The sequence below is a fragment of the Cricetulus griseus genome (assembly GCF_003668045.3).
Source record: "Cricetulus griseus strain 17A/GY chromosome 1 unlocalized genomic scaffold, alternate assembly CriGri-PICRH-1.0 chr1_0, whole genome shotgun sequence".
Taxonomy (NCBI): Eukaryota; Metazoa; Chordata; class Mammalia; order Rodentia; family Cricetidae; genus Cricetulus; species Cricetulus griseus.
The window spans coordinates 58,801,580-58,823,760 of NW_023276806.1; the positions used below are offsets into that span (position 1 = coordinate 58,801,580).

A 22,181-nucleotide genomic window follows, 5' to 3' on the forward strand; every position below is an offset into this window, starting at 1 on the left:
AATTTATTTAAAAATTTTCAGGCAAGTACGTAGAAAGGCCCATTTAATCCCTCTTCTAACATTTCCATTATCTTTTCCAGGAGTTTTCCTGGCACAGAATTCTGGCAGAAGAAAACTGAAGTGATTTCCGACTCGAGGCCCGGGGAGGAGCCACCTGGGGCACTGAAATCCAGGCTCAGCTCTTTCTGTATAAATTAAGGATTTAAAGAAATTCTCCCCAACCAGACGCAGTGGAAGACAACTGCGGCCTCTGCTGGTTTCAATAGAAACTCGAGTTCAACGAATTGCAATGTGCTGAAATTGCTCAGACCGAAGACCAAGCCAAGAAGGGCTAGCTCGCGCTTAAATTCCTTTAAATTCCTTTCATCCGGTGCAGAAGAGGATGCCGCGGGGGTGCGAGCAGCAAGGACGCGGTTCGCAGCCTTGCCAACCCCAGCTCACCCTACCAACCCTACCAACCCCAGCTCACCGGAGGACAGGGAGGGACCCGCGAGTCCTGAGCGAGGAAGGTGGCCAAGGATGGCATGCCCTATTGCGGTGTCGGGGAAGCTATGCAGTAGACTCGTGTCTCTGAGCCGAGAGCTGGGACACATCTGCGGCTTGCAATGGCCTAGTGTAGGAGGGTTGCCGGGACCTTTCCCTCCTGTGCAAGGTCAGGGGTGTGAACGGGAAAGAAAATGGATCCTACTGTGGACTAAAGAGAAAGGTCCCACCGAGATTTGAACTCGGATCGCTGGATTCAGAGTCCAGAGTGCTCACCATTACACCATGGAACCACACAATTGGTAGCACTCTGACTCACTATAGGTGACCAAATCCATTCTCAGCCCCAATCATATCCCACAGTTTCTTCCGCAGGCACTTTTCCTATAGTCAGGTAGGATCAGAGCACCCTCAATTCACAACCAGGAGAATCGCCCGCGCTCAACGTTCGTTCTGTTCAGTACTTGGCGTGAGGAGTACAGTGGGAGAGAGACATGTCTCTCAGAGAATGAGAAAGTGGATTTAACACTTTAGAATCCGGGAAGTGAACGCCGGCTCTTCCTAGATTGCTGGTGTCTTGTTCTAACATACAATCCTTCCCCGCCCCTCCCCCGCCCCCGGAAAAAGGTTTCCTTATTTTGCTTTGCAGTTTTCTTCCTGTTGTCCAGATCCGCATCCCCTAGTTTCTCCTCCAGCCCCTCCCTCTTTTCCGCTCCCCCACTCTTTGTCTCTCTCTTTCCTGCTCCCACTTTCGTCTCCCATGCTCAGCCCAGGTCATAAGATCACGGAGAAGTTGCAGAAAGCAAGGTGAGGGAACGTTCACCCAGGCGAGGAGCATCATTGCTTCTTGGGTCAGAACGCCGCCGCCGTGGGAGTCTTTCCAAGACACAGAGCAAAACGCCCCGGGCAGCCCTCGGGACCGGGCGGCATTGGCCTTAGGTGAGGCTGAGTACTGGGCAAATCCAGAGCTGGGGACTCTGTGACACTTCCCGGAATCGCTGAGACCTGAGAAAATGCTGGGGCACAGTGAACCTTTCCTGCAGGGTTCCTGAGAGAAACTGGTGGCAGTTCCTCTCAACGCCCTTCGTGGCTACCTCAGCGCCGTTTACAGAGAGGAGCCAGCGGGGCCTGCGATGGGGAGAATTCTGGGTGACACCTTAAAATGAAAAGTTTAGCAAACTATGGCTGAGTTCGATGGACGAGGGAGATATGTATTTCCTTCAGGCAGCAAGTGGCAGCAAGTGGCAGCTGAGACAGCACCTACATCTTCCTATCCAGAATGTGGGTTGTTCCCCACATCTAGGGCCTGAGGTCACCGGAAGATGCACTGTGTCACAGAGGGCTGCAGCTAGAGCCTCTTCCCTCGCCTGTCCATGTGCCTTCTGCTGTGAAGATCCTGCCTTGGCTCAGGCTAAAAGCAATGGCGCAGCCAACCATGGGCAGGAACCTCTGAGTTCACAAGACCGAATAAACCTTTCCATGCTCAAGTTGTTTCTCTCTCTCTCTCTCTCTCTCTCTCTCTCTCTCTCTCTCTCTCTCTCTCTCTCTCTCTAAGAAAAGAAGAAACAATAGGGAATCACAAATGAACCACAGTTGCAGTTTTTATATAGTCAACAGTGATTGTTACCTTTGGGGGAAGTGAGTGCAGAGGGGTGGAATTCAATTTTTGTCAAAGTATTCTTTTATTATATGAATTAACTTAAGAGAAAAATAGGTAGATTCATGTGTTGTGTTTACAAAGAGGAAGGAAGAAAGTAAGAAGAAATGAAAGATGGCTCAGCTGTTTCCATATATGGAAGAATTTAATTTAACCTGGGGAAAAAAGAGTTTCTCCAAGGAGAGAACCCTGAGAACATGACAGAACCCCAGGAAAACACTAGGAACAAAGCTCCAATGTCACAGGGCCAGCTGGAGCAGGAAAGATAGTTTAATTAGGTGGCTAAAGAGTTTCCATAGGAAATCCTGCCTTCTTCTACTTGCCTCTCAAAACCACCATCTTCTTGCAGTTGAGAAATGGGGCTTGAGTTAATGATTTCATGATTGAACCTGTTATCCCACATTTAAGAATGACACCCCCCAACACACACACACACATACACACACACACACACACACACACACACACACACACACACACACACACACACGATTCAGGACCCTTGAGGAAGGGAGGCAGAAGGATCATAAGAGCCAGTGGTCAGGGAGAACCAGACCAAAAGTGTCTTCTGGATATGGCAGGACCCATGAACTCACAGCAGCTGTGTTGGCCACACAAGATCAAGGCAGGTGACATTCTAGAATAGAATGGGAAGGCCTTGTGTCCCCCCACCTTTATGTGAGAAGCCATCAGCAGTTGACAGCTTCTGGAGAGCAGTTTTAAGGGTATGACCCTGGGGGGGGCACGTCTACCACATTCTTGTGGATGGTCCAACACTCAGGAGTATACGGGTAGCACAAATTAGACTCCATGGGATTAAAAAGAAAAAGAGGACAAGTTGGGAAAGGGTAGAGAGCTGGGGATGGATCTGGGAGCACTGGGGATGAATATAATCAAAATATATCACACTCATATATGAAATTCCATAGAATAAAAACATTACTTTTAAAAGTGATTGAGAGATGGAGAGGTAGCTCAGTTGGTAAAGTGTTATTGCACTAGACTGAAGACCTGAGTTTGGATCTCTGGCATCCAGGCGTGTTCCCTCCCAGTGTTTCTAGCACCGGGGACACAAAGACAAGAGGACTACTGGGGCTTGTTGACCAGTTAGCTAGTCTTGTCCGTGAGTGAGCTCCAGGTTCACTGAGAGATCCTGTCTGAAAAATAAGGTGGAAAGCAATAGAGGGAAATATCTGACTGGCCTGGCAAGATGTTCACATTGGTGCAATAGTGGCACTGTTATCTTGGGGGTAACCAACAGCTGTCTAATTTGACGTGTGACCCACTCAACAGGAGGGTCTTCCTGTCTGGTACTGTAAACCTAGCCAGCTATTCATAACTGGAGAGGTCACTGACTAGGATTTCTAAACTAATATAATTTTTCAGTGTTCTCTAAATACCTGTCCATATACCCACAGGTAAGTGTAGCTTTCACGCACCCCTCATCAAACAAGTTTCTTTTTGCAAAAGATGGAGACAATTACAGAAATCTGCAACTGGTGAAAATTCAGAGTATAAGAGACTGTGGGGTGCCCAACAGAGAAAATGTATGCATAACTCTCCATATGGTTGCCTGAACAAGACTGACATAATGACCACACCAGTTATATGCTAACACAGACAAATTCCAATGGCCCAAACCATATATGAAAGGATACAGGTATCAGTGGCCTCTGAGAGAGGGAGAATCAGTCCCAGGCATGAGCTCCCACATAGGTTGTCTAATCCTTGTGGTCACCCTTAGTACATATATAGGAGCAAAGATAAATTGACTCAATAGTTATGTATATACTATGTATACACATGTGTGCATATATATGTGATATATATGTATCTATATCACAATAAAAGTAAGAAATCATGAATTGGGGGAGGGGCAGGGGTGGAGTTGGATGGGAGGTGGGAGTGATGTAGCAGTGTTCATGTGTGTAATCTAAACAAAAATAAAACCCCCAAATCCCACCTATGACAAAAAAAAACACAAATCACAGTATGTGATATTGGTATGAGCGGCCCTTAGATCAGCTGCCAGGATGATTAGAGCATTAAAAACAGTATCAGACAATAAACTAGGTACTGTCTCACCTTCCTTACACACACACACACACACACACACACACACACACACAATCACCTTAAAACTTCTAGTCTGTAGGTATATGCCTGGATGTATACATTTTGTACAAGGCTGAAAGACTTTAGAGGAACATCCTAGTGCTGTATCTGAGTTAAATGGTAGATGTGAAGCAACAAGCAATGCCTTTCAGGAAGGTATTTTTCTTACTTTCTTTTTGGTTTGGTTTTTCGAGACAGAGTTTCTGTGTGTAGCAGTTGCTGTCTAGGAACTCACTCTATAGACCAGGCTGGCCTCAAACTCAGAGAGATCCGCCTTCCTCTGCCTCCCGAGGGCTGGGATTAAGGGCGTGCACCACCACTGCCAAGAGAACATTTTCTAAATTCATGATTTTAATGCTTCAACTTGGTCCCAGTAGGTTTGGTGAGAAATAAACAACTAAGAAATGCCAGTAAAAATTAGCTATTACTAATGACCTTACACTCAAGTATTTACTGGAGTGAATTCTACTAATGGGGACTTTGGAGAGCACTAGGGACATGAAACCAACAGACAGGCCTACTCGTAGGGAGATCAGAAGATATTTAGGGGAGTTGGTTCTCTTCTTCTACCATGAGTTCTGAGGAATGGCCCTACTCAGGCTTACCCATCGAGTCATCAAACAGGCCCCTGTTGTTTTTAAATGGTAAAACCAATGAGCCCTGGCTCTCTACCCTCTCCCCCCACCCTCAGGTTCTGTAATACCTTGGCTTCTGACGACATAATCAGCAAATAACTCAGATATTATTGCTGTATAATGCTTTTATTAGACAGTTTTATGGAAAAAAAAACAAACCCACATTTTTGTGTTACATTATACAGTTTTTCAGGCATGTCACAGTCCAGTGTGAAATACTGAAATAGCTCTGCATGCCAGCATCAAAGGCCACAAACAGCACCGTTTAAGAGACTCAGGCATATGTAACTGTCTTCAAATTAAGTCAGCCCTGCTTCACAAGTGACAGAGTGTGAACAACCAACACCTGCCAATCAAATGTGTCTCAGATAGGCCACCACACAGAATTTAGGACAAAATTACCTAAAATGGTAAGCTGGGGAAGGTGCTGCACAGAGGAGAAGATGGTCAACACCTGATCCAACTCTTACTGTAGGTGTCCCTTGACTATGTAATCCCTAACATTTAGTATTTCACACCAATCTTAATGCAAAAGTGCTATACCACACACAGTTCATAAAAACTCCAACTGATGCTGGAACTAGTAAGTATTTTTACTGTTAATGAGACTTGCTCACTTCAGAGCAATAGTGAGAAACACAGCCCAGACCAAGTCCAGGTTAGACTCCAGTGGGAGCAGATCCTACAAGCAGCACACTTGAGATTTTTTTCTTCTTTCCTGTAATTGAAAAGATTTGTCTTTCTATCCCAAACACCAAGTTCACTGGAGAAGTTAGTCCTTTAGTCTCCAGCTGTGACTGTCACCTAAGGACTGACAAATGCCTAGACCACACTGTAGAGTTCTAAAAGAACCTTACTCCTCCCAGGTCTCCTGTTTGTGAATAACAGGAGTCTACAGCCCAACAGAAGACAGCAGAAACTTGGTTTTGAGGCTGAGTCATAATAGGAACAAAATACTTATCTGCTCTTATGCCCCAAAGCACAAGATGGCGAGGACAATGTATCTGAGAACAGAGTGAAACACACTCACTCACACACACAGCGACTATTGCATATTGTTTTGAGGTCAAACATTTAAAAGTCCCCCCCCCAATTTTATGTCACTTCACTTAAGCAGCATGCATGGAATACTGACACCTTTCAAAAGATAGTAAGATCCATTAGATCTACAAGAAATCAAAACCAACAGGAGTGGGTCAAGGTTCCTCTCAGAAACCCAGATTCTTCCTTTGTACTTCAGACTTACGAGGCTAGCTCTTGAAGCTAGCCTCTTAAGGGGTGTGCCCTTCAGGGGTGTCACCCTTCAGGGGTGTCGCCTACAGTGGCTAAATCCTACTCAAGTCTAGGTTGACAGGAAGCTAATGACCATACTGTGAAAGTTCTTCATACTGCTGAAGTCACAGACCAGTGTTTTAGGCAATAGCCGACCTGACACCCTGGTGAACTTGTCTTACTGATAAACAAAGTCAAGCGGAATGCAGAGAAAAGACAGAGAACAGGTAGAGGCTGAGAGAAGACATTTTACAGGCTGCTAAGTTTTCTGTACAATGAAATCCAAGGACCCAGGTTATGTCTGGCTTTAATTTTCTTCTTTTAAAGAGGGTATTTTCAGTTCCAAGCTACGTGACCCTTCAGTTTCCTGGTGCCACTTCTTAGCTCATTCATTCCTTCTATTCCCTCATAACCCTCATCTCTACCCCGGTGTTTAAGAGGCAGCCCTCCCTCCATAAGGGCTGTTTTTCTCTACCAACTTGACTGCAAAATTCCTATAGGTAAGGAAAAAAAGTAAATTTTAAAAAGACTAAAATGTTTTGTCTTATTTCCAGATTCTACCCACCTTTTTAGTGTAGAAAACAAACTGTCCCTTAAAGTAATCAATAGAAAAGCAGTAACCTCCTCTGCTTACTTCACCATTGTTTTCTGGTGACAGTGACAGAGCTCCCCAGGGCCAAGTACCATAAGGACAGAGGCAGTGCTGGAGTCACCAGCCAGCCCCCCTCACCCCACTCCTTCCACACCAGATAGAATTTCAAGTTTGGCTGGGATAACTTTAGAACTAGGGACTGTCATTCCAGATGAGAAAGATCTGAATGAAGGTCACCAGTACCCAAACCCTCTTGTCCCCACTGCCACACCTGATTCACAGAGTCTCAGCCGGAGAATGAAGACAGTTTCCCTACTCTTCTATTGCTACACCTGTGTGGAGTAAAAGTTTAATCGACGAACACACAGATGATTCCAGCTCATATGTTAGCAAGTGCAGATACAACAGAAGCCACTGTGTAACAATGAGACCCTAAATCCTCCTCCATGGCCCAACTTCTAAATGGGCACTGGGAAAACAAAACAAAACCCAACAGCCTTTCAGTAGAACTGAAGAGCCGCTAAGTTGGTTATGATAGGATTAGACCTTAGTTTCCAAAATGGCACGCTATCCAGAAATTCAATTGCACAATAAAGGTTCTCTACAAGAGAGGAGGGGAAAGTGGCTTGGGATGGCCGAAGCAGTACTCACCCCACCAATTACCTACCAAGGCATTCAACAAATCTGTATTCCCTGTGAAACATCCCCACACCTTCCTGCTTCACACTTGTGATCAGAGAGGTCTCAGGATCCCAAGAGGACGGTTGCGCCAATGTGGAAAGTCAGGAGGTAGCTAAAAACTGACCTGCAGGTCCCTCTCAATGTGGCTGGCTCATCTTAGCAGACATGAAGTGTCTCAACCATGAACGACACTAAATGCTTGGCTTGCATTTATCTGTAAAACGGAAGTGTCAAGATACTTGAAGAAAATATTTTCTTTGAATCCTGAGTGGGTTAAATACTATTCAGTCAGTGGTAACTAGTGACCCACTCCACAGTCAAACATTTAAAAGAAAGAGGCAAGAAAAAAAGCATCTTGTTAATACTTGGTGCAAAGAGCAAAACAGTGCGTGGTTATGAACACAGGGGTAGTTAAAGTTCCTCACCTTACACATCTTTAAGGGGGAATCTAGAATGTGCATCTATGAACTGCATGAACTCAGGTCTAAAGGAGAGGTTGGGTAATGAATGAGGTACACATGGCTGCCATAATAACCCAAGACTATAGGACTCCCTAGACTGGAGAAGAACCTCTTAAGAACCGCTGGTCAAAAGCCTGAGCATCTTTAATAGCTGTTAAAACTGATGGATTTTTTTTTAATTAAAGAAAAAAGGTAGGCATATAAAACTCTTTCAGGGATGAAAGATATGGAAGGCTCCCTAATTCTACATGACAAACTGTCTGCTCTGATGAAGAACAGCTGGAAACAGGGCCAAGCCTGGCGGAAGCCCGTTAGCATGTGCCATACAGTCAATCAATATACAGGGCCAAACTAAAACACAAAGATAGGCATTTCTCTTAATACTGAGCCACTGCTTTTGTTTAGACATCAAAACAAGTTGTAATAAAGTGTGTTGAGCCCGTGCTGGGCTAAAAAGGAGACCTCCAGTCTCCAAGGTGAGTCTAATCCCACACAACTTTTCAAGAGGGTTTCTCACCTTACTGGGTCATGTGTGAGATCTGAGGGAAACTATTAAACAGGGTACATAAAGTGAGGGTTCTTTGTGGGGCATCTAGTGTCATATAAAAACACGGTAGATTGTGTCACATACCATGAAACACAGAATCAATCCATGCAAGGAAAGCCACCCTCCAACGAGGCAGCTGGAGTAGGGCAGCAGCCTGGCACACTGCTGACCCTCTGACACCAGGGAACAGTGGCAGAACCTCTGCCTGACAAGGATCCTAGGAGTTTGCTATTCTTTCATTTTAGGAAAAGAAGCTTCTGTATACTCATTCCTGCAGCCGCAGCCTCCCTCTCAGGCCCTGGCAACTACCCACAGGCAGAGAACCTAGACAGCTGGGCTAGGAGGCTTCCAGTAACCTTCCCCTCATATGCATATATATGGTTTTGTTTTTCTTAAAATAAACTCCATGAACTCATAAAGCTCTCATCTGCAATCAAATGCAAAAGCAGAGCCCCCTACTCAGAGGCTCTGAAACACACAGATCAACCTCAACACAAATCAGCCTTCCAGCCTCAGAGGAGACCGGGTCAGTTCAAAGGCAAGGGAGACGCTTCTCCAGAATCCTTGGAGGCAAGGAGTGATGTCCTCTTCAAATGGGCTTATAGAGCAGCGTGGTGACATACTTCTTCTTGTAGCGATGGGTTGCACTAAGGACCATCACACTGTCCTGCAGGGGAGAAAAGCACATACAGCTAGTTCGTTAATTTGTGTGGCTGCTGGGTCTTACCAGCCATCAGTCTTCCACAGACACTCACTGTCTTGCTAAAATACTCCAATAAAAGCCATTTAATGGAGGGAAGGGTTACTTTGGCTCACAGCTCTGGGCTGTAGTCCATTATACCAGGGAAGCCAAGGCATCAGGAAGCTGAAGCAGTTGACACATTGCACATTTGTTAAGCATACTTTCTCCCACTTTATCCAGCCGAGGACACCCTGCCCAGGGAATGGTCTGCCCACAGTTAAGATGGGTCTTCCTATACCAATTAATGTATTCAATATAATTCCCCATAGGTATACTCAGACTCACACCTCAGGTTGTTGTAAATTTTTTCAACACAATTTTTCAACACTAACCAACACATTTACTTCTCAAGAGGCAGTCTGAAATAAAAGAGGCTGGCTTGGCTGTCAAATCTTACTCAGTTCCAGTCCAGTCTCCGGTTGTCGTGGTATCGGTTGGCAGCCTTGAGGAGTCTATATATGGTCTCTATGTCCCACCGCCCCCTTTAAAACTTCTTCATACAAAGGATAATAGCTACCCTTAAAGGGGTTCTGATTACAAGATCAGATGAAGTATCTGATACATAAAAGGCCATGAAGAAATACTATTTTACAGTTTTATCATTCCCCTTCTCATTTCAAATTACAATATTAGGCCTATGCCTAGCAAGGAAAAAAAGTGCTATCAACCATTCCCAGAACAAAATATTAAATGCAGTAAAAGGGAAATGATCCTTCTCAATGCTCATTCCTAAGGCCTGAAGCAGGTCCAATTGCCACTTAACGTCAAAGATGAACTGTGTGACTCAGAGAGCACTGTTGGAGTTCCTATCTAACCTTAAAAGTACAGCAGCTTCCTGAGACAGCCCATCTGACAGGTCAATTCCAAATGGCCAAACAAGCTGAGAACCCAAGTGGAGCTGAAGAGGCAGCCCCGTCCCTTGTATCACAGCCCCGTCCCTTGTATCACACAGGCACCAACTTTCAGGATGTATGAGAGCATGGTTTGCAACAGAAGAGATGACCAGGGACACCAACTGACAGCTACAGAGCAGTCACAGGAGGAAAAACTCAACCAGATCTCAAAGAACCCCAAAAGTCCAACATAGAGACCAGTGCAGCTAGCTGTCTTCCTTTACCCTGCATTACCTACAATGACGGTGTCCAGGACTAAGACTCTGGCTGGACTGTGCTGAGACAGACTGACAAGGTGGGAGCAGGCAGGGAAACTCAGCTCCACGAGAGCTGCAGATTTGGAGCAGGTGAAAGACAAGCATCTGGGAGAAGACCTTCATGGTAACAGACAGGAAAGAGCAGGGGGTGGGGGTTAAGAGGACTGAATCTCAGTCTGTCTTATACTTACTGGCAATCTGACCTTCTCTGAGTCTTAGTTTCTTTATCTACAAAACAGGGGTTAAAAATAATACTTCTCAAGGTTACTATGAAAATGAAGTTCAGTACATTAAAATTTTATAGACACCCACACACTCTATTAAAGGCAGCTCTATCAGTGGCCTCCCTGTTCTGTTCTCACCGCACATCTAAGCAACCTGAGCAGCTTCCAGAGAAATGGCTGGGGGTCCCCTAGGTGCCTGCATATACTCAGACTCAGGAAGGATACCTCTCAATCTGTTGCTCACCAACTGCTCCAAGGAGTTCCCTCAAGGACCGGCTTAGCCAGCCACAGAACTACATACCTTTATGCTAACATTCAAGCCACAAAGATACTAAAGCAACAGAGAAACTAAGGACTCTAGGGAAAGGGTGGGAAAAACATAGACGTCTGGTAAAACCAACTCCCTATCTACTATACAAGCGATAGAAACGTGTGGTATACACAAGCAGGGCATCTCATTGCAGCTGATTCCATATCTTAGGAAGCTCTACTGTCTTACTCAAGAACTTGTTGAAGGAAGCTATACCTGATTTTCTGCACATGGAATCCAACTACCTGAACTCCAACTTAAGTAAACAGGTGGTACAAAGGTTCCAGCCACCCACAGACACTGGGAAGCAGAAAGGTCCCCATCACTGACAGTTCAGCTAGCTTGAGCCCAGAACCAAAAACAAATAATTTGTTTGATGGGTGGTGGTGTGCACACCTTTAATCCCAGCACTTGGGAGGCAGAGTCAGGTGAATCTCAGTGAGTTCAAGGCCAGCCTGGTCTACAAAGCAAGTTCCAGGACAGCTAGAGCTATTACACAGAGAAACCCTGTCTGAGGGGTGGGGGAAGCTTCAAAGGAGACTGAAGTTTAAAATCAAACAGCCTTGAGGTATGAAAAGACGGCTCTTCTGTAACTTGACTGTCAGTGTCAACTGCAGCTTTAAAAGCCGCAGAAAGCAAGTTACCACCGAAAAGCATGTGTGACTCTTACCCTTCCACTCGGGAGGCTGTGGAGCGTCGCGGCCACCACTTACCTTAATGGACAGCGCATAGAGATGGTTCAGCATAACATGATTGGGTTCAGGAAGTAAGGCTGGGTCACACTAGGAGAAAAAACAGCCCCACCCCCCACAAATGTGATTAAATGCAGACAAAACCAAGTTAACTGTTCCTTTGAACTGTTAAGAACTCTAAATAGGTAACACTTTGTCTCCTATGAATTATGTATTCCCACATCATAAAATCTGGAAAAATCCTAAATCTAAGAGTGAAATGCTAAGCCCCAACATCTGCTAACTTTCCTTAATAGAATTAAAACAAAAACCTTGCTGACAGGTATAGATGGTTTGGGAATCAACCATCAATTAAGTAAAATAGAGATAAAATTTACTTACATAAAAAGTTGTGAATTCTGTATAACCCCTAGTGAGAGTACCCTTATCTTGTGATAGACTAGAAGTCATAGTAGACATTAATTCCAGCATAGTTTGGTTCTGATTTTACTAGAAACAGAAACAACTATAAATTCCGCTATTGGTACCTAAAGTTCAGTCTTGGAAAAAGTATTCTACAGTGCTGCTGACATGCACATGGCTTATTTCATTGCCTTGACAAAGCTGGGTCCTAATTCCAGCCCCAAGATTCCTGAAGTTTGGCCTCAATGGTCCTAAGATTCCCCAGACGCTTTAGCAACCTGCTCAGGATACTCACTGAAATATTAGTGTCCTTGTTAAGAATAACTTGGAGTAGGTGAGGGGGCAGAATGGGTGGGGATTTGAATCTCTCCTCAGATCGAAACACATACATTTCTTGACCATAAGGCCCTGGGGGTGAGCTGGATAGGTCTGAAAAATATTCATGCAAACGTGAAGGAAAGTTGAAGGGTTAGTAATAACGCATGAGGAAAACTATCAACACAGCCATTAATCTTAAATGTAATATAGGTCCTGAAGCAACGGACTTGTGACCTACTGGCCTGTAACTGTAAGCGAGCAAAGGAAATGTCTGAGTTGTCCTGAACATGGACCAGGAAGATTCCCAACAAGGCAACATGATGTAAGGAAGTGATGAGAGGCCAGCACCTAGGCTCCAGGAAACCAACTCCATTTGTCAGCGATATGTCCTTGGACAGATCCCTTTAATATGGTCAGTTTCCTCATCCTCAAGATAAAAATCTTCCCAAGTCATAGTGCTTTTGAAAAAAATCAAAGTGATAGTAGAAATAAAGATGCTCTGTGAACTCAATGTGAAAAGATTAGATTTCATTTTATTTCTACCAAAGTAACAGACAACAACGTTATACACTCTAAGTCTACAATGATTACAGCAGACAGAACACACTGTAGCTGTAGTCAAGGAAGTGTAGATGTAAGCCACAAAAAATACCACTTCATACTCAGTGGGATGGCTGCCGCTGAAATGGCAAGTACTGGGAAACACTGGCAAATACTGTGGCTTCAAACTACAGTATTTCCACCACTGGTAGAAATGAACAATAGTGCAACCACTTTGGAAAACAGTATAGTCATCCTCAAACAGTGAAACTTTGTGACCCAGTAATTACAATATTGGGTTTATCACCTAAGATAAAACATAAGCTACCCCCCCCAAAAAAAAAAATCTGACCATGAGTGTTCTTAAGCAAAATTTGTAAGAGCTCCAAGCAGAAAACAAATGTCTGTCGACAAGGGATGGACAACCAAGAAGGAACTGTCATACCGTGGACTTCTATTCAGCCACAAACAAGCAAAGTACTGATACATGTTTCAACAAGGATGAAAGCCCCAGAAGCCTGCTAAATGAAAGAAGCCACATGGTGCATGGTTACATTTGTATGAACTGTCCAGAACAGGCAAATGCATATGGCAGAAGCTTTGTGACTGACACAGGGCAGAGAGGAGAAAGAGATGGGTTTTAAAATTCAATAATCAAAAAAATAAATAAATAAAAGGATAAATTTTACAATTAAAAAATATGTGTTTTATGGTACCGGAATTCTACTTAAAAAATGAAAAGCATTCAGGTTAAATTTACAAAAATTAAATGAACTATGTTTTCTTTGTTTCACAATTTTAAAGTTCCAAAGAAAAGATTTTAGTAAGTCTATTTTAATAACTCAAATTTGCTTCAACATATAAGGCAAAAGGAAAGAAGTAGCAACAACATTGTATTAAATATCCACAAACACCATTGGTAAATAACACAGGACAATTTTCAAGTGCTGTCCATGGCACTAAAAAATCCAAGTAGGACATTGAAAAGTTATGTACATGCCTACACCCATTATCTGTATATTCCTAATAAATGGATTCTATGCCTTACATCACTGGATTAGGAAACTGGGTGAACCCGAAAGTGTTTTAGTCTTCCCATTACATAATTATGATTGACTGTCAAATATTCTTTGGTTACTTTGCAGATCATAATATAATCATAGTCCTAGTGGCCTCAGAATATAAACCTTTTAAGATCACCACCCCTCCAGCCAATAAGAATGCTCACCATAACTTTCTGAGTTTATATAATGAAACATTTTTTTTTTCTAAATTGGTAGTTACTGTGCTATGGACAATTTGTCCCTTGTCCTTGAGATTCTGCTATGTGCTCTACTTCAGACAATATGACAGAGGCTCACTGAGGGTCCAAGCCCTCAATTTTACTGCTGGGAGTCAGTTGCACGATGGCATAACAAGTAGCAGAGGCAGACTTTGTATGCAAGAGGCCATATGCTCAGTGCAGAAAGTGTGCAATTCTCCAGGCAGGCACAACTCCATCATACAGTAATGAGATAGTAACTATGGATATGGTTTGCAAAACGTGCCTCTGCTACTACAGCGAACAAGCACAGCTATAAAGACTTTGGGGAAAGTGGTATTACACCAAACAAAAATAAACAGGACTTTCACCCTGTATATTCAACTCCATGGAGAACAGCTATTGGTTTGTTTTTTTCTCTCTTTTCTCTTTTTCCCTCAGCAACAATTACACTTGTAGGCTCTCCTAAAACCATAATTGTCAGCTGAGCTCTCAAACTAGCTGATTCAGGTTAGGAAGACGTAGCCAGCCTTTACAGGTAATATTACCAGATGCTAATGGAAAAGTGTGAAATCTTACTGGAAACAGCTTTCAAAACCACAGGCTATGGGTGGGTTATATAAAAGCAAAATGGAAAACAGTGTATCCAAGTAAGAAAGGCAGACATTATACCAAGGGATTTGTGTTAAAGTGGGGTGTGTAGATGGTGTGATTATAAGATTCCTGATAAAACAAGAAACCACTTTGGGAAAGAAATATGCATTGTAAGAAAGAGAAAGCAATAGTGCAAAATTACCTCGACAAGATGTCTCAGAGCTTTCCATGGAATCTAACTTTAAAGCATCGAATACTTCAAAATCAGATTTCTTGACATGGATCAAATTATTAATTGTGCCAAGCTGACTGGTAACCACAGGCTGAAACAGTGAATAAAAAAAAAAAAAAATGATTGGATTCCCTTTTCAAATCCATCTTCTTCACCCAACCTCCACTCTACTTTTAGGAAAAATCTCTACTAGAGAGGGCTGTTGCCTACTGAATCAGAGGGCAGTAAGTCATAGTGAGGCCACTGAGGCTTCCCTGCAAATCAAGGCCTTACCTCTGATGGATCATGAACCCACTGTCCATCCACAAAGAACTTGTACTGGTGCTCTCCCTCTGGAAGATCCAGGATGGCAACAAAGTCATTATGACTAGGGAAGAAAACAGAAGGTCAAACTGGCCAAGTTCTTTAAAGAAGACAGAATGGAGAAAAGGGCAATGATGGCACCATCACAATCACCTTCCACATTCCTATGCTATACAGCCCTTGTGCCCCAACCCCCTGCAAAGTATAAATCCATCCTCTTTTTCTGTATCACTCAAGCCATGTACCTGTCAACCTCTCCCAATAACTTTATTCTTAACTAATCTGTGTGCGTGCTTGCACCAGGGTGTGGGTGTGAAGTGTGGGGTGTGGGGTGTGGGGTATGGGTGTAGGGTGTGGGGTGGTGTTGGGGTTGGGGTCAGAGGATTGATTGCCAAAATATTTTCTCTTAGTAAACTATTTTGTTTCAGCAGAACAGAACCTTGGGGCTGGGGAGATGGGCTCAGCCAGGAAGAGTGCCCGAGAGCTTGAGGACCTGAGTTTGAATCCTCAGTAGCCACATCAAAAGCTGGGCATGGCTACACATGCTTGTAACTCCAGCACTGGGGAGTAGAGAAAGCAGACCCAGAGAAACTGCTGCCAGTAAAGCTAGCTGAAATGGAGAAAATCTGGTTCAGTGAGTTTGTCTCAAGGTTAGAAGTCATAGAGGAAGATACTCAGGTCTTGCTGTGGCCTCCACATGTATATACATGGGCATACCTGACTGAATGTACATGTATGCACATATACATGTACACACACACACACACACACACACACACACACACACACACACACACACACACAGAGCAGAGCCCTCACAAGTATAAATAAGGTAAAAGGTAATATTTCAGGGTACTCTTTTCATATTTTGGTGAGCCTTTTCTCGAAAATAACCTATTATATAAAAGGTCACTCTGACAACCACATAAATCATTCACTACTGCTTTGCCAGCAATGAACTGGCATATACTTACAATATCATAATGCATTTTGCTTTAATACAGAAATCAAAGCAATGGGAATTTGCTAGTTGCAGACTTCCTCTGGACAAGAAATGGCTTGAGAAGCACAGTCCTGAAGAAATGCACCCATAATGCTGTTAGAGACTCCCCAGAGGCCTACTCTCTCCCCTGAGAAAGGGAATCAGGTGTCTACTCCTGCACTCTATAGATGCAGCGGAGACGCGTGTCCTCACCTCTTAATCAGTGGAATCTTGGTGCTCCAATTGTTGAAGGACCCAGAGATGAAGACCTCCTTGCCCCCTTCAGACCAACGGATAACAGTAGGCCGGGCCTGCTGGGTGGGCTTCACAGAATCATCCAAGTCCTGCTGCCAGGGTACAAACTCTTTTTCCCCGGGGAGCTGTAAGAAGGAGTAGGTCATCCCTAGAATAAATTATGACCCAAGGTTTTTTAAGAGGTAAGTTTCCCTGGGGTATTAAAGGTTCTAGGTTTCAACTAAAGATAGCAACCCTAATTCTAGCAATTAAATCAAGAGTTTTAACAAACTACAGAAAAGAACTAATATAGGGTCCAAAATGGTCAAATGGCTTATATCCTAGCATAGCCTAAATCACAACCTACTGCCCAGTGTGCGCATATCATTTTCTTTGCAGAACTTCTCTGGATCACCCCTCAAACAAACAAACAAAACCCTCCAAACCCTTCCTCCAGTCTCATTTGTGTGTAGCCAATTAAGATACACTTCTGACGGTCTCTTTTTTTTTTTTTTTTTTTTTTTTTTTTTTGGTTTTTCGAGACAGGGTTTCTCTGTGTAGCTTTGGAGCCTATCCTGGCACTCGCTCTGGAGACCAGGCTGGCCTCAAACTCACAGAGATCTGCCTGCCTGACGGCCTCTTAAGAGAAAAAAAAAATGTAAGAAAGTCAAGTATGGTTCTTTAAAAGAAAATCAAGCCAGATACATATTTTTTTCAGAAGCAAACAGGTCTCGATTGTCAATTGCAATTAAAGTTATAGATACCAAAATTCCTAAGTAGTTAACAATGCTGTTTTAGCTACTAGGTTATACAACGGAACATTAAAGGTGGAGATGTAGTTCCGTGTAGAGCTCTTTCCTACCAAGCACGAGGCTGACGGTTTCATCTCCAACACCATCATCTATCAATCGACATAAATTCCAAAGCAAGACCACCGATTCAGTATGGCTGAAATGGTTATGAGACCTTACTTGCTAACTGAGGCCAGGTATATATAATTGCCCCAAGAAGATGGATGATATTTTGGAGCTCTGTGTGCACAGGATCAACAGCAGCTTCCTTGAGCAAAAGCAGATCCATTACTAAACAGGGTTTATAGGATTCTGAGAAATATGAATTTCTTAGTTTCTTTCCATCACCAACCTTCAGGAAAAGTGTGGGCAAACTGTAACCAGTGAGCCAGACAGCTTTTTACAAAGCTTTTGTTTGGAAACAGCCTCTCACTTGTTTACTGCCATCCACAACTTTCTGTCTCAGTGGGCGGCAGACCTGGGGAGCTATGACACACTGTGTGACCCACAGAGTCTAAATTATTTATTATTTGTTCTTTGACAGAAAAGGTTTGATAATCCCTACTTTCATTGGCTTCAGGGACTGGAATAAGACTGTATGGCATCAAGTCAAACATTACATACAACACAGTAAAGGTTAGAGAAAGAAAAGACTAGCTGATTTGGGCTTTTCCCTGCTTTATCTAAAATGAAAAAATTTACCTTTCATTCTGTCTTCCAATAGTTCTGAAAACTACTGTACAAGTACAAACCAAAGTAAAAGGAGAAAGAACATGAAGGGACTTTTACATTATTCAGGAGACTGGGCTAAGACAAAGCTTTGGCTCCACAGTCTCAGAGCAATGCACTGGGGGTTGATGGCTGCATTAGGCATGTTTACCAATGCCTAAGAACAACCCTCAGATTCTAATTCCCAAACAGAACCTGAGAACATATTTTTTTTAAAGCTATCAGATAATTATACTGTACTTATATTACAATAAACAGGGAAAACGTGTTTTGTTTTTTCCTAGGGGGGTCAAATTCTCACTCCGGATTGGCAGTGACCCTCCTGCCTCAGTCTCTGAACAGCTGCAATTACAGGAGTGAGCCACTACTGTATCAGCTTTAAAGAACAATCACCTTTTTAGGTATACCCTAAAATGTTAGAAATACTATTTGTTGGCATCTGTTTCAGAGTAGTGGGTGGGACAATGGCTTGGAGCACAGAAAGCCACTCATTCGTGACCTTTCAGCACCATTTCAACCGGGTGACATACACACAGTTCATTGTACTGTTCTAGTTTATAAATGTGTCAGATTTCCCATAAGGTTTTAAAAACAATCTTAGGGATCCTAATGTTCAAAAGGGATGGAGAACCCTAGTGAGTCTACTAAAAAGCCTGACCTTTAGAGCAAAGATGCCCCCCACCCACCCCACTGTCTCTATCAGTTACTTTTATGACGGAGGATTTTCAGTTCAGGATTTGAAAGCTCTACACTATTAATACACCTGGCTTTGGAGCAAAGCCCTTCCACTTATGACATGACATTTCTGTGGTAGCAGGGAACGCAGCAAGACTGTTTACTGGAGTTGAACCACCAGCAACAGCAGCAAATCGGCAATTCAAATTACAGTCTGAAGATGATTAAGGAAAAAAAATCAGTGGGGGGAGGACATGTGAACTATAAAGTTTTTAATCTTCATGAGACTGGGGGGGGGGTTGTTGGAACTACTTTTCTCATTTCACAAACGGCAAGATGTGAGGGAAAGAATGTTCCAAAACAGGCCTGAATTCACACAGAGCAAGCTGGCTCCTATTCAGGACACCAATTACTGCAGTCACAGTTTGAATGTACCCAAATCCTGAGTCATCCATGTAGGAATGAGCAAAAATACACGGCCTGTCACCCTGGGTAAGCTTTGGAGAACAAAATCCAGGCTGAGCACAGAGCCCCAACGACGAGGAAGAAGTCCTAAAGTGGGGACAAAGAGGGAACCCCAAGAAACGCACAGCTCAACATCTCTTACTTCCCTAACGGAGTCCTCAATCAGGACTCAAGAAAACAAGCCATATAATCCAAATTCCACATGCTGTCAAAGAGGTAAATAAAACTCTATTCACTATCCTAAGCCTCAGTGCAGTGGGAAGGGATAAAGTGACAGGCGCCAAGTATATCCCAATCATCTCCAACCCTCTGGTTTTTCTTTTTCACTCCTGACAGCCTACTTGAGAAATTAAATGTTTTTAATGCTGACATTTCTAAAAGTGATTAGGAACATTAGGGTAGCAATCATACTGCTGTCGGCTCCATCTGCCTCTTCTTTTGGGTGAACAAAAATGGGCCTTTGGCTGGAAGTCTCTGGCATTGGTGGCAAAGTCTTCGGGCAGTTGTGGGTGGTTTTGAGCCTCAGGCAACATTTTGAACATTTCGAAGCACTATAGTGGAGTGAAGGGAAGTAACTTGCTCTCCCACAAGGCACAGCCAGGTGTGCAAAAAGCACAGTCACAATCGCCACGTTTATAAAAAAAACCAACCAAACAAACCTGAAGCCATTATCCAAATGATGCACTGTTCTGATCACCAAGACTAGGCGAAAGTATTCAAGTAACCAAGTGATAACTGCTGAGAGTCACGCAAACGGGGACGAGGATCAAAAAGGGGACGCAGGGCCCCTGAGAGCAAAGGTGATATCTACACAAAGGCATTTTCAGGGAAAAGAAATACATTTAAATATCTCGAGGCCAATGTGAGAAACGGAGCCCGAAGCAGCAGCTCAAACAAGGCAACCTCTTAAGTTTCCAAGCTCGCTCACCACCTATACATCCTGCAAGCTCCACCACAAGAAGGCAAGATGTGGTGCAGAACCAAGGATGGGGCGGGCAGGGGACGTGTCTCTGGTACCGGTCCTGAAAGTATGGCCCGCAGATCAGTCAGAAGGGCAGGAAAACAACTCCACGCCTCTATCCTCATTTGAGGCAGCACCTAGGAGGCATTCGTACTCAACATCCCTGTCCGCGGGAAAGCCCTCTAAAGTCATAAAATAAAATGAACCCGTAACCCTTGGGAGTGAGGAGGAAGAACCAAGAAGGGAGAAGCAGCCGGCAGCCCCGTGGACTCACCTTGGAGTCGGGCAGGTTGAAGACGCTGGGGTCGTCGGTGCTCCCCACCATGATCTTGTGCTCCTTGCCCGGGCCATGGCCGCCGCCCTCGGCTCGCGCAGCCTTGGCACCGTGGCGCTCCCCGGACACCCGCTCGCTGGTGGTGTTTCCCATGGCTGCAGCTCGAGTCGGGGGCAACCTGCCGCGGGGAACGACACCGGGCTGGGAACACCCCCGCGGCCGCGTCAGGGGCGTCCCGGCCCCGCCCCTGCGCCCGGGAAAGGGAATCCCCGCCGCAGGAGGCCGCGCCCGGGGTCCCCTCCCTGGTCCACTTCGGGGACGCCTCCGGCTGGGGAACCCGCCCGGGAGTCACCTCTACCCCGCGGCCCCGGCGCCGCACACCCTCGCGCCGCTCACCTCGGGCGATGCGCTCCGGGATCGCGGGGCCACGCGCACGCCGGCTGTTGGGCGCACAGAGAGACCAATAAAGTTATTGAAATTGAAGCCGCGCCCCAAGCCAGCGGCACGGGTGGTTTCCTCCTAAAATGGCTACAAGGCCCGCGGCGCGGACCCGCCTCTGTCCATGGCCCCGCCCACAAAACCTCTTTGTCCCGCCCCCTGCGTGCCAGCCCCGCCCCCTCCCCAGTCCTAGTCGCCTGCCGCTCTAGCCACCGTCGCCGGCCGCCGTCTCTGTGGTGAATGCGTGCGTGCCTGCCTCCAGTTTGGGGCGGGGCGGGCGCGGCGGGCGGCGGCGGGGGGGCGGGGCGGCGGTGGGCGGGGCGCGGGTGGGGCGGGCGGGGCGAGGGGGGTCAGGGTCCGGGTTGGGGGCCAGGCTCTCGCGTGGCGGGCGCTAGTATCTGGATGGAAGTCTATACGCTTTCGGAGTCATGTCTTCCTAAGTAATCCGTCCAGCCATGGGACACGGACTCGTCAGAGAAGCCAAATCCGAGGTCTCCTGCTCTGGGTACAGAATTAGAATCTGCACTTTAACAAGATCCCATCAAACTGCTTGACAGCGGTAGGGAGCGGTTCCACATTCGAATGGTTTTCATTATGCCGCTTACAGCTCTACCGAGCGACCTCGTTTTCATTGTCCCAGGAAGCAATGAAATGAAGGGTGGAAGAGAGAATTGACTAGACGCATGAAGTGTGCCTGGCAAGTACTGCAGAAGGCTTACTTATATGTGGTGCCCAGTTCACCATAGTGGTGTTTTCTCTTACTGTGATTAGCTGTGTGGGAGCATGCATTCAGCTCAAGATGAAGTTTGGCCAAGGAGGCAACAGAGGAGTTGGGAGCGCATGGTGGGCTGGGAATATACCGTTGGACCAGCGACTGGAAACCAGTAGACTAGAAAGTGAAGGCAAAGCAGGCTGATGGCGGGCCCAATGGAGTCTAAGATTGATGGGCATGAGGGTATCGGAGTGAGCGGAGAAGATGATTAAGTAAGTGGTTTTGGAGAGTAGGATGCCTGCCACTGAGATTTCAGAGGCCTTGGAGTTATCAGCACTGGCAGTATCTTGGACAAGATCAAGGGTGTAGGTTGGTGAGGCTAGGTAGACCATAAAGTCATCAGAGTAAGAAAATCAAAGAAGGGCCTGGAGAGATGGTTGAGTGGTTAAGAGCACTCGTTCTTTCCGAAGACCCAAGTTTGGTCCCCAGCCCTGACATGATGGCTCATAACCATCTGTTCCGGCTGATCTGACATCTTTTGATGCACATGCAAACATGCAGGCAAAACACCCATTTATAGATAAAACTGAAAAAAAATGTTTAAGTCATGCAACTGAAAAGTGAGATGGCAGAGATGGTTGGAGATCTGCCTTCCTAACTCTCATTTCTTTCCTCTTTCAAAAGCATTAATCCATCTCCATCTCCATCA

The 22,181-nt window shown here is 45.0% G+C and overlaps 1 protein-coding gene and 1 non-coding gene across 4 annotated transcripts; both read right to left on the reverse strand.

Annotated features, from left to right (window-relative positions):
- Nucleotides 1–704: 704 nt before the first annotated feature.
- On the reverse strand, nucleotides 705–776 carry Trnaq-cug. The gene has a single exon. It is a non-coding gene; the product is annotated as a tRNA-Gln (tRNA).
- A 4,221-nt stretch (nucleotides 777–4,997) lies between these two features.
- On the reverse strand, nucleotides 4,998–20,871 carry Prkab2 (protein kinase AMP-activated non-catalytic subunit beta 2). Of its 3 annotated transcripts, XM_027393750.2 has the most exons (9): nucleotides 20,719–20,871; nucleotides 20,323–20,500; nucleotides 16,407–16,573; nucleotides 15,182–15,275; nucleotides 14,879–14,999; nucleotides 12,259–12,392; nucleotides 11,583–11,651; nucleotides 10,527–10,563; nucleotides 4,998–9,110 (listed from the first exon to the last, which is right to left on the reverse strand). In XM_027393750.2, exons 2-9 carry the CDS (start codon nucleotides 20,473–20,475, stop codon nucleotides 9,091–9,093), a joined length of 795 nt encoding a protein of 264 aa, XP_027249551.1. In that variant the 5' UTR covers nucleotides 20,476–20,500; nucleotides 20,719–20,871; the 3' UTR covers nucleotides 4,998–9,090. The 3 variants fall into 3 exon arrangements, with proteins under 3 accessions (XP_027249551.1, XP_027249549.1, XP_027249550.1); XM_027393748.2 differs by lacking the exon at nucleotides 10,527–10,563; XM_027393749.2 differs by lacking the exon at nucleotides 10,527–10,563 and having other exon boundaries at nucleotides 20,323–20,523; nucleotides 20,719–20,853.
- Between the last annotated feature and the right edge of the window lie 1,310 nt (nucleotides 20,872–22,181).

Coding starts and splice junctions, on each gene's coding strand:
- Prkab2 (XM_027393748.2), bottom strand. CDS start 20,475: ATGGGAAACACCACCAGCGAGCGGGTGTCCGGGGAGCGCCACGGTGCC. Junction 15,000..15,181: donor GGGTTCATGATCCATCAGAG/GTAAGGCCTTGA, acceptor TCACTGTTTCAG/CCTGTGGTTACCAGTCAGCT. Junction 9,111..11,582: donor TCTATGCGCTGTCCATTAAG/GTAAGTGGTGGC, acceptor TCTCCCCTGCAG/GACAGTGTGATGGTCCTTAG.